The sequence below is a fragment of the Salmo salar genome, chromosome ssa03 (assembly GCF_905237065.1).
Source record: "Salmo salar chromosome ssa03, Ssal_v3.1, whole genome shotgun sequence".
In the NCBI taxonomy this organism is placed as follows: Eukaryota; Metazoa; Chordata; class Actinopteri; order Salmoniformes; family Salmonidae; genus Salmo; species Salmo salar.
Genome location: NC_059444.1, coordinates 89,121,629 through 89,134,237, shown reverse-complemented (window position 1 = coordinate 89,134,237; position 12,609 = coordinate 89,121,629). Strand labels below are relative to the sequence as shown.

At 43.7% G+C, this 12,609-nt stretch overlaps 1 protein-coding gene and 1 long non-coding RNA gene across 2 annotated transcripts in view; both read left to right on the top strand.

Moving 5' to 3' along the window:
* Positions 1–5,733, top strand: part of LOC106601978 (sodium-dependent neutral amino acid transporter B(0)AT2) — a 28,499-nt gene extending 22,766 nt beyond the window's left edge. Inside the window, exons 11-12 of the mRNA XM_045715724.1 lie at positions 1,992–2,154; positions 4,180–5,733. Of these exons, the coding sequence (XP_045571680.1) occupies positions 1,992–2,154; positions 4,180–4,515 (499 nt within the window). The 3' untranslated portion in view covers positions 4,516–5,733. The remainder of the gene's footprint in view (positions 1–1,991; positions 2,155–4,179) is intronic.
* A 1,186-nt stretch (positions 5,734–6,919) lies between these two features.
* On the top strand, positions 6,920–12,609 carry LOC106601979 (uncharacterized). Its single transcript, XR_006769273.1, has 2 exons — positions 6,920–7,754; positions 7,849–12,609. It is a non-coding gene; the product is annotated as an uncharacterized lncRNA (long non-coding RNA).

The window sequence follows — 12,609 nt, the reverse complement described above, 5'->3', positions numbered from 1 at the left end:
GATTTCTGTGTATGTATGGTGTTGTACAGTGTAGGAACAGATTGTTACATAGTACTTACAACTCTGACACCTAGTGGTAGTTTGTGCAATTACACATTGAATTGTCATGTTTTCCAATGCGATTATGTTATAAAATTTAACACACTATGGTATAACAACTTTGTTGTCGAAAGGGGGACTGTCTTAACTTTACTTCCAGTCTACCTTTCCAATCCCATATCAACCCCATAGCCCTGGGCCCTAGGCACTTGTGTAGATCTGAGAGGATTGGATAGGTGGTAGTTTAGCCTGACCTCTGATCTAGGTAAAAAATACACAGGTTAGGACAATGTAATAATTCCATGCGAAGCGTTCTAAAATAAACAAATTCATTGGTCCAGCACCGTTGCTGATTCTACAGGATTAGTATTGTAAATGTGACTAGCGGTCAAGACATTAAGTAATAAAGTAGCTGTAGTGGCTGTCATTTTAAACTCATTTAAATGAATAGAATGAGAGAAAAACAGTTATGTACTTGCTGAGTAGTTAGCTGAAACTTTCTGCAATGCTAACATCCACTTCCAGTCATTTTCTCTCACATTGCTAGTCCCATTGTTTAGATTTTTTCTGCATTTATGCAACGACTTATGGGATATTAGAATCCTCTTGTCCTAACCTGTAGATTTTCAACCATTTGTATTTATTTTTCTATTGAAACTTTGTTTTAATAGGGAAGACATATTGAGACCTATGTCTCTTTTACAAATGTGCCCAACATACCCACTCATTCAAGGGTTTTTCTTTATTTTACTATTTTCTACATTGTAGAATAATAGTGAAGACATCAAAACTATGAAATAACACATATGGAATCATGTAGTAACCAAAAAAGAGTTAAACAAATGAAAATGTATTTTAGATTTTAGTTTCTTCAAAGTAGCCACCCTTTGCCTTGATGATAGCTTTGCACACTCTTGGCATTCTCTCAACCAGCTTCATGAGGAATGCTTTTCCAACAGTCTTAAAGGAGTTCCCACATATGCTGAGCACTTGTTGGCTGCTTTTCCTTCATATGGGGGAGCACGTTCGATCTAATGAGTGAACATGTAGTTCATCTCAAACATTCTTACGAGAGTTTGGAAACAACATGTATTTCGTTTTTCCCATATTAAGCACAAGTTTTAAATTAGCAAGGTATTCCTGCATAGCTATAAAATCTGACTGTAGTTTTAACACAGCCAGATTAACAGTTGGGGCATTAGCATACATAATTAAAAAGAATAAAACTTTTTTTTACCTTTATTTAACTAGGCAAGTCAGTTACGAACAAATTCTTCTCATCCGCATATAGATGAAGTTTACATTTTTTTTACAGATTGACCAATGGTGTTTATATAAGTAGTGAAGAGAACATGTCCCAAAATCAACCCCTGTGGTACACCTTTATGTACTTCAAGACATTCAGATTTAACCCCAGCAATTATGATGGCCTGAGTTCTGTCACTGAGTTCTGTCACTAAGATAATCACGAAACCATGAACAGGCATCAGAGCTCAGCCCTATCGAGGACAACTTACATAGTGATCAGATTTAGCCTTTTTGATTTGTCTTAGACAATGATTCCTCAGTTGCTTAAAAACTTCCCAGTCCAGGCCTAATCATGTGTTCCTGGCCTCGACCCAAGCATCAACTGTTTTATGAATGAGTTCTGCAACTTCCGGAGTGTACCAGGCATTCGATTTACCTTTAACCCTTCATTTTCTGAAGGGAACATGATTATCCACAATAGTATTGAAGACATCTGCAAAATGTCTCAAAGCTAAATCAGGTTCAGAGATATCTGAAATACAATCAAGCCTCTGATAGGCTGGGTGGAATTGTTGCCATATTGTGGACAGCTATCTAATCCTCTAACATCTCCACAAGAGTCTAGCGGGCTAGAGGCTATAGGGGTTGGTTTGAGATTCAGCATCTGTGATGAGGACACATCTAGCATCTCCTCTCCTCCCTAGCTTCTTGGATGACATTGAGATCATGCTGAAATGGCGCCCCCCGGTGCTGTATAAGTACCTGTGGAAGTACGTGTGTCTGTTTGCTATGGTGGGCCTGCTGGCGGCAAGTCTACTGCGAATGGTCTTCAAACGACCGACCTACACAGCCTGGAACCACACCACGGTGAGATACCCCATACAATGGCCCTGGTCCCTGTTCCTGGCTGGCTAGATGGAGGGCTTCCTTTCCTTCCTTCCTTTTGACCTTCCTAACTTCCTTGAAGTACATTATTCTCACAATTGCTTGATTACACTCACCTTCTTTTTTCACTCTCTTCTTATACCTCCCCTCCCTCCCTCTTTCCTTCCTTCTTTCTTTCTTTCTTTCTTTCTTTCTTTTCTCTCTCTTTCGCTCTCATCAACCTATACAAGGTGCTATCTAGAACCTAAAAGGGTTATTTGACTGTCCCATTGGAGAACCCTTTGAAAAACCCTTTTTGGTTCCAGGTAGAACACTTTTGGTTCCAGGTAGAACCCTTTTGAGTGCTGCACACTGTAGGAGCTCAGATGCAATAATTGAATAACCTAATAACCAACGTTTGGACAGACAAGCTGTCTTCAACACTGCAGGGTGACTAGTTTATATAGTGTCAAAGGACACACACAGGTGTCTGTAATCATAGCCGGGTGTGGCCTGATATCATTGGTTAATTCTCAGATATAAAAATAACATACCAAAAACATGAATGGATAGCATACGATCATAGATGCAATCTGGCTACATAAGCCTACAACATTTCCACAGCAAAATCACAATAATCACAAGAATGGCTTCAGATCAAAGTCTACATTGAGACCGAAGGGAGCAAGGGTCTTTAAATTAAAGCCTTTTGTTTTAACAATAAATTGTCGAGGTCACCCCCTCTCCTGTTCGATGCCAGTATAACGTAGAGACTAAATCAAGTGGTTTGCTTCCAAAAAGTGGGCTGTAACTGGGTAAGTCAAGTTTTTGCACCTAATGGTGCTACGATGCTGTCACGTCCTGACCATAGTAAGATGTTATTTTCTATGGTAGAGTTGGTCAGGGCGTGACAGGGGGTGTTATGTGTTTTTCTATGTTTTGTATATCTATGTTTAGGTTCTAGTTTTTCTATTTCTATGTTGTGTTTTTTTGGGATGATCTCCAATTAGAGGCAGCTGGTCCTCGTTGTCTCTAATTGGAGATCATACTTAAGTAGGGTTTTATCCCACCTGTGTTTGTGGGTAGTTGTCTTCTGTGTAGTTTATGTACCTGAGAGAACTGTGCGCTTTCGTTTTCCCTTTTTGTTATTTTTTCCTGTAGTGTTTTGAGTTATAATAAATATTCATCATGAGCAATCAACACGCTGCGCTTTGGTCCCCTCTCTACGACAGTCGTTACAGATTCTCCGAGATTCATGCTTTTAATTCACGCTTTGTTTTACCCACATAATTTTTACCACAAGGACAAGTTATAAGATAAATAACTGCCTTAGTGGAGCACGTGATAACACCTTTGATTGGGATCTGTGTCCCTGTTTGGGGGTGTTTGAAGGATCTACATTTAGAAGTGCCATTACATTGAGCACAGCCATTACACTTGTAGTTTCCATCCAGTAGGGGCGCAAATACACGTTGTGCAGGGATATCTTAGGGTGGTAAAACAGAGTGTACCAATTGATCTCTGAGGTTTCTGCCCCGCCAGAATACGACCAAGGGAAGGTCCGAAAACACATTACCGATACTGTCATCGGATCTTAGAATGTGCCAATGTTTGTGAACGATTCCCTTAATTTGTTCACAGCACTTTGAATAGCGGGTAGTTAGAACGCAAGAATGCTTATTTTTTGCGAGACTGTCCTTGAAAAAGATCATGTCACCCTGCAGTATTTGTCATTATACCCTGATGAAGACAGCTTGTCTGTCCAAACCTTGGTTATTAGGTTATTAATTATTATACATTGTTCAAGTGTTCTACTCCGCTGGCCAGCACCTCACCAAAATAGGTGTGCATTTCTTTTGCCTCTAGAAGAACCCTTTTGAGTTCAATGCAGAACCCTTAACACAGAGGGTTCTACATGGAATCTTAGAGTTCTACCTGGAACCAAAAAGGGTTCTACCTGGAACCAGAAAGGGTTCTCCTATGGGGAAAGCCTTTTGGAACCCTTAGAATGTATGTCTTCCTCTCCAGGCATCGGAGACAACTCTGGAGTACCCAGGCTGGGCCCTTGCTATGTTGGCCATGCTGATCCTGGCTGCCACCCTGCCTGTCCCTGTTGGCTACTTCCACTCCTGGCTGAAGAACCGTGGCATGGGCCCCGAGGGGGAGCTCGCGGGCCAAGAGATAGACCGAGAGAGGTACATCAAGTGCAACTCCAGCGATGCCCTGGACTCCTACTCCCAGCATACCCCTTCGGTGGAGGATGATGGCCGACCCAGGGCTAGCTTCCTACCACTGGGCCTCGACCACTACAGACTCCTCCCACAACAGGAAGACATGGAGGAGGTGGAAGAGGATACGATTTGAGAGAGGGGTTTGAGAATCGAGGGACGAAGAGAGGAGAGTGGCAGTGGGAAAGAGAGCCTTACTTTAGAGAGAGAGAGAGAGCGTCTCTTGACTGAAATAGTGGAAAGGACTCCACTTATATCCCCAGACTTTTAATTGATAATGAATCTTAATAAGGTATTACTATGTTTATGACCGTTCATCCATATTACCAAAGAAACCTAACATTAGCACAATGGAATAACCTGTATCCTTAGTGCCAAAGCACACCTATCAGTGACCTATCATAAGTCACCTATCATAATTGACCTATCATAAGTGACTTATCAAAATTGACCTATCATAACTGAGCTATTATAAGTGACCTATCATAAGTGACCTATCATAAGTGACTTATCATAATTGACCTATCATAAGTGACCTATCATAAGTGACCTATCATAATTGACCTATCATAAGTGACTTATCATAATTAACCTATCATAAGTCACTTATCATAAGTCACCTATCATAAGTGACATCATAATTGACCTATTATAAGTGACCTAGTGGTTAGAGTGTTGGGCCAGTAACTGAAAGGTTGCTGGATCGAATCCCCGAACTGACAAGGTAAAAAACTGTCGTTCTGCCCCTGAACAAGGCAGTTAACCCACCTTTCCCTGGTAGGCTGTCATTGTAAATAAGAATTTGTTCTTAACTGACTTGCCAAGTTAAATGTACTATTTATAAAACCTATCATAAGTGGCCTATTATAAGTGACCTATCATTGTACTGCTAAGTACTGTAAGAAGTGCCTTATGGTTCAAGTGCTGTATTAACACACCCAGGATCCTATTCCTTGAACTGTGATGACAGTTTCAACTAGCTGCTCACAGGTAAATGATATGTATGACTTGTATTCTTGGGTTTCTTGTAGTTTGACTTGATTCTGCTCCAAAGACACTTATGAAGGTGAGGAGTATTGAGGGAAGCGAAGGACTTTAAAGTCCAGCTTGTATATTGCATAGTAATACTCTTGTAAGACAAGTAGAGGCTCTGATCCAGAGAGCCACAAAATATATATTTGATATATTCTGATATGCAGTTTTTTATTAGGGTGCTAAACTTAGTTCAGGAAAGTAAGGAGCTGAATTTGGGGCAAAGATTGGGGAAGTTGTGCAGTGGTACTCGGTATGACCAGTGACCGCCCATAAACAAAGATCCTGCCAAAGTAACTTCTAAAGGATGTTTAGAAAATAACATGCCTTGTGTCTGAGGTTTTACTAACTTCTCAGGGCTACGTGGGACGCTACCGTCCCACCCGCGGTTCACACTATTCAACAGCCAGTGAAAAATCAGAGCGCCAAATTCAAAACAACAAAATGTCATAATTCAAAGTTCTCAAACATACAACTATTTTACACCATTTTAAAGATAAACCTCTCCTTAATCCAACCACATTGCCCGATTTCAAAAAGGCTTTACGGCGAAAGCATAAAGTTAGATTATGTTAGGACAGTGCCAACACAAGAAAAACCACACAGCCATTTTCCAAGCAGGAGAGGGGTCACAAAAACCATAAATACAGCTAAAATTAAGCACTAACCTTTGACGATCTTCATCAGATGACACTCCTAGGACTCAATGTTACACAATACATGTATGTTTTGTTCGATAAAGTTCATATTTATATCCAAAAAAAACCATTTTACATTGGCGCGTGATGTTCAGAAAATATTTTTCCTCCAAAACTGCCGGTGAATCAGCACAACAATTTACAAAAATACTCATCATAAACGTTGATAAAATATTAAACTGTTATTCAAAGAATTATAGATAAACATCTCCTGAATGCAACCGCTGTGACAGATTAAAAAAAGCTTCACGGGGAAAGCACACTTTGCAATAATCTGAGTACGGCGCTCAGAAACATACATCAGGCAATACAGATACCCGCCATTTTGGAGTCATCTAAAATCATAAATAGCATTATAAATATTCCCTGATGATCTTCATCAGAAGGCACTTCCAGGATTTCCCAGGTCCACAATAAATATTGTTTTGTTCGAAGTCCATAATTTATGTCCAAATACCTCCTTGTTGTTTGCGCGTTCAGTAAGCTACTCCAAATGTAGGAAGCGCGCCGAAAATTTCACGACGAAAAGTCAAAAAAAGTTATATTTACGTTCGTAGAAACATGTCAAACGTTGTATAGCATCAATCTTTAGGGCCTTTTTAATATAAAACTTCAATAATATTCCAACCAGACGATTCCAATGTCTTGAAAAACGTTATGGAACACAGCTACCTCATCACGTGAATGAACTCATGTCATTTTCTGAGTCACCAACTTCCCGGCCTTCTTGTTCGCTCTCTGTTCACTGCAAAAGCCTGAAACAAGGTTCTAAAGACTGTTGACATCTAGTGGAAGCCTTAGGAAGTGCAAAATGAACCCTAAGTCACTCTGTGTTAGATAGGCAATGACTTGAAAAGACTACAAGCATCAGATTTCCCACTCCCTGGTTGGATTTTTCTCAGGTTCTTGCCTGCCATATGAGTTCTGTTATACTCACAGACATTATTAAAACCGTTTTAGAAACTTCTCTGGGCCCGAGTATTAGGCAGTTTACTCTGGGCATGCTTTTCATCCGAAATCGAAAATACTGCCCCCTATACCTTAACAGGCTAAGTAGTATGTGATGGTAGTGAGAAACAGCACAATCCCCATAGCTGTGTGTTAGTAGTGTTAATAGTAGTGAACTGACTGAAAGGGAACTTAACATTCATATCATCTCCTGATGCTGATTGTTGCCTCTGACCCAACGTGTCTGTCTGTCAGAGGCCCCATCAGTGAGCAGGTCACCAGGCAAAACCAGTGAGCTAGAGAGGCCCCATCAGGGGGCAGGTCACCAGGCATAACCAGTGAGCTAGGGAGGCTCCATCAGGGGGCAGGTCACCAGGCATAACCAGTGAGCTAGGGAGGCTCCATCAGGGGGCAGGTCACCAGGCATAACCAGTGAGCTAGGGAGGCTCCATCAGGGGGCAGGTCACCAGGCAGAACCAGTGAGCTAGGGAGGCTCCATCAGGGGGCTGGTCACCAGGCAGAACCAGTGAGCTAGGGAGGCTCCATCAGGGGGCAGGTCACCGGGCAGAACCAGTGAGCTAGAGAGGCTCCATCAGGGGGCAGGTCACCGGGCATAACCAGTGAGCTAGGGAGGCTCCATCAGGGGGCAGGTCACCAGGCAGAACCAGTGAGCTAGGGAGGCTCCATCAGGGGGCAGGTCACCAGGCAGAACCAGTGATCTAGAGAGGCTCCATCAGGGGGCAGGTCACCGGGCATAACCAGTGAGCTAGGGAGGCTCCATCAGGGGGCAGGTCACCAGGCAGAACCAGTGAGCTAAGTGTCTAATAATATATTTTGGACATAGTGTATATCCAGTTCATAAGAAACACTTACTTGAAACAGGAATTGCATTTTTGACTCTTACTTTCAATGAGTTGCAACTACCTCCCTTATGCTCTAGAGATCATGGTGCAAAGTCTCAGTCCTCAAAGCAGACTACTCCTTTAACCTAGTCACACTGTCGTTCTGATCCTAACCATACTGTTCTGGTTCTACTCCTTTAACCTAGTCACACCGTCGTTCTGATCCTAACCATACTGTTCTGGTTCTACTCCTTTAACCTAGTCACACCGCCGTTCTGATCCTAACCATACTGTTCTGGTTCTACTCCTTTAACCTAGTCACACCGTCGTTCTGATCCTAACCATACTGTTCTGATTCTACTCCTTTAACCTAGTCACACCGCCGTTCTGATCCTAACCATACTGTTCTGATTCTACTCCTTTAACCTAGTCACACTGTCGTTCTGATCCTAACCATACTGTTCTGATTCTACTCCTTTAACCTAGTCACACCGTCGTTCTGATCCTAACCATACTGTTCTGATTCTACTCCTTTAACCTAGTCACACCGTCGTTCTGATCCTAACCATACTGTTCTGATTCTACTCCTTTAACCTAGTCACACCGTCGTTCTGATCCTAACCATACTGTTCTGGTTCTACTCCTTTAACCTAGTCACACCGCCGTTCTGATCCTAACCATACTGTTCTGGTTCTACTCCTTTAACCTAGTCACACCGTCGTTCTGATCCTAACCATACTGTTCTGGTTCTACTCCTTTAACCTAGTCACGCCGTCGTTCTGATCCTAACCATACTGTTCTGGTTCTACTCCTTTAACCTAGTCACGCTGTCGTTCTGATCCTAACCATACTGTTCTGGTTCTACTCCTTTAACCTAGTCACGCCGTCGTTCTGATCCTAACCATACTGTTCTGATTCTACTCCTTTAACCTAGTCACACCGTCGTTCTGATCCTAACCATACTGTTCTGATTCTACTCCTTTAACCTAGTCACACCGTCGTTCTGATCCTAACCATACTGTTCTGGTTCTACTCCTTTAACCTAGTCACACCGTCGTTCTGATCCTAACCATACTGTTCTGGTTCTACTCCTTTAACCTAGTCACACCGTCGTTCTGATCCTAACCATACTGTTCTGATTCTACTCCTTTAACCTAATCACACCGTCGTTCTGATCCTAACCATACTGTTCTGATTCTACTCCTTTAACCTAGTCACACTGTCGTTCTGATCCTAACCATACTGTTCTGATTCTACTCCTTTAACCTAGTCACACTGTCGTTCTGATCCTAACCATACTGTTCTGATTCTACTCCTTTAACCTTGTCACACTGTCGTTCTGATCCTAACCATACTGTTCTGATTCTACTCCTTTAACCTAGTCACACTGTCGTTCTGATCCTAACCATACTGTTCTGGTTCTACTCCTTTAACCTAGTCACACCGTCGTTCTGATCCTAACCATACTGTTCTGATTCTACTCCTTTAACCTAGTCACACTGTCGTTCTGATCCTAACCATACTGTTCTGATTCTACTCCTTTAACCTAGTCACACCGTCGTTCTGATCCTAACCATACTGTTCTGATTCTACTCCGTAGTGTGAAAAGGACTGTTTTTTCATCTTTGCCTTGTAACCAGAGATTGATTTGTCGCTGGGAAACTAGGTGTGTGCACACGTCAGCCAATCATTAGTTGATCATAAGTACCAGGGAGAAACACTAACCTAGCAGGACTGTGGATGTCGAGGGCCTGAGTTTATGCACCCTTGATCAAGACAATCAACTGTTACTGTATTTCTCAGTGTTGAGTTTACCCAGGTCAACTGTTACCGTATTTCTCAGTGTTGAGTTTACCCAGGTCAACTGTTAGTGTATTTCTCAGTGTTGAGTTTACCCAGGTCAACTGTTACCGTATTTCTCAGTGTTGAGTTTACCCAGGTCAACTGTTACCGTATTTCTCAGTGTTGAGTTTATCCAGGTCAACTGTTAGTGTATTTCTCAGTGTTGAGTTTACCCAGGTCAACTGTTAGTGTATTTCTCAGTGTTGAGTTTACCCAGGTCAACTGGCTAACTCATTGATCCTGCCTGGTAGGTTTACCACCCAGCTCTGCCCATTCATGTCATTAGATATAAACTGGGATTTCTGAGTGCTCTGCACAGCTATACCCATCAAGGCAAAGCTAGTAGCTGCAATGGAGACTGCAGAGAGAACAGAACCCTCCACAGTTACAACTGGGACGTAGACTTCTCAATGATTGTACAAACATCATCATGGCAACAGAACGTGACTTAGGCCTTATTGGTAACTGTAATGAATTAACAAATGTAATGATTTAATACCAGACATGTACCCAGTTACAGTCCTCTTCCACTGCTTTTCCATTTAAGTGTTTGAAATTAGTATTTGAAAAAAATACAAATTCTAATTCATATGAAAAAGGGAATCCAAAAGTAGTGACAATTCCAAAACATGTTTACGACCCTGTTATTACATGGTAATTACAAAGCTTATTTCATTGGTAGTTAATATGGTATAACAAGGCGAAGCCTATGGTGTCAAGCGTGGCCGGAAACATTACTGTACTAGAAGGATTGGTACACTTGCAGTCCCGCAGTCAAACACACTCCAGGTCAGGGATGGGCAACTCCAGTCCTCGAGGGCCTGATTGATTGGAGTTTCCCATCCCTACTCCAGGGGAATGGAGTTACCCATACCTGCTCCAGGGGAATGGAGTTACCCATCCCTGCTCCAGGGGAATGGAGTTACCCCTCCCTGCTCCCCTCCCTGCTCCAGGGGAATAGAGTTACCCATCCCTGCTCCAGGGGAATAGAGTTACCCATCCCTGCTCCAGGGGAATAGAGTTGCCCATCCCTGCTCCAGGGGAATGGAGTTACCCCTCCCTGCTCCCCTCCCTGCTCCAGGGGAATAGAGTTACCCATCCCTGCTCCAGGGGACTGGAGTTACCCCTCCCTGCTCCAGGGGAATAGAGTTGCCCATCCCTGCTCCAGGGGAATGGAGTTGCCCATCCCTGCTCCAGGGGAATAGAGTTGCCGATCCCTGCTCCAGGGGAATGGAGTTACCCATCCCTGCTCCAGGGGAATGGAGTTGCCCATTCATGCTCCAGGGGAATACTGTTGCCCATCCCTGCTCCAGGGGAATATAGTTGCCCATCCCTGCTTCACGGGAATAGAGTTGCTCATCCCTGCTCCACGGGAATAGAGTTGCCCATCCCTGCTCCAGGGGAATGGAGTTGCCCCTCCCTGCTCCAGGGGAATGGAGTTACCCCTCCCTGCTCCAGGGGAATGGAGTTGCCCATCCCTGCTCCAGGGGAATGGAGTTGCCCATCCCTGCTCCAGGGGAATAGAGTTGCCCATCCCTGCTCCAGGGGAATGGAGTTACCCCTCCCTGCTCCAGGGGAATAGAGTTGCCCATCCCTGCTCCAGGGGAATAGCGTTGCCCATCCCTGCTCCAGGGGAATCGAGTTGCCGATCCCTGCTCCAGGGGAATGGAGTTACCCATCCCTGCTCCAGGGGAATGGAGTTGCCCATTCATGCTCCAGGGGAATACTGTTGCCCATCCCTGCTCCAGGGGAATATAGTTGCCCATCCCTGCTTCACGGGAATAGAGTTGCTCATCCCTGCTCCACGGGAATAGAGTTGCCCATCCCTGCTCCAGGGGACTGGAGTTACCCCTCCCTGCTCCAGGGGACTCGAGTTGCCCATTCATGCTCCAGGGGAATAGAGTTGCACATCCCTGCTCCAGGGGAATAGAGTTGCACATCCCTGCTTCACGGGAATAGAGTTGCACATCCCTGCTCCAGGGGAATAGAGTTGCCCATCCCTGCTCCAGGGGACTGGAGTTGCCCATCCCTGCTCCAGGGGAATGGAGTTGCCCATTCATGCTCCAAGGGAATAGAGTTGCCCATCCCTGCTCCAGGGGAATGGAGTTGCCCATCCCTGCTCCAGGGGAATGGAGTTGCCCATCCCTGCTCCAGGGGAATGGAGTTGCCCATCCCTGCTCTAGGAGAATGGATGACAAAAAGTGAGGGAGACTGAAAGACAGATACACAGTCCAGGGTTCACTAAGGCCTGAGGGTCAAGGACACACCCTGAGATAGATGAACTGCAGGAAGGCTGGGTTGTAGTCATTAGGGCACAGCGTAGCAAAACGTTTTGCAACTAAAAACAATTGTTTCTTATTGTTCTGGTATCCGTCCCTGTTTCAGTCAGTTTCCTTCTGTTTGGTGCATAGTAAACACTACCCTGTTGAGACAGTGAGACGTCACATTGGCATAGATTCCACACCCCAGACAATCAAGGCAGCTTTGTGTTTGTTTTTGTGTGTGAGTTTATTACAGCACAATCTTACCAACGCCAAAGAGGTTTGCATGCAGTGTTTTACTGTATATTGTGAAAAAGCTTGTGCTATTATGCTGCAATTTCAGCTTAGCTTGATCCATGTTGAGGATGGGTTTGCATGGACACCACCTTGGCCTTGTTAGCTCCCTAGGAACTGTGATTATGTATGTATGCCTCTGACTGAATCAATGTCAGTGTAAAACTGAGTGTGTGTGTGTGTCTGTCTGTCAGAATATATATATATATATGAGTTGTTTTGAAAGATGTCATACCTCAAGTATGTATGTGTTGTTGTCAAATGAGAGGATTGTACTGTATATACCAAATAAAGTATACTTTTGAACAGGTGA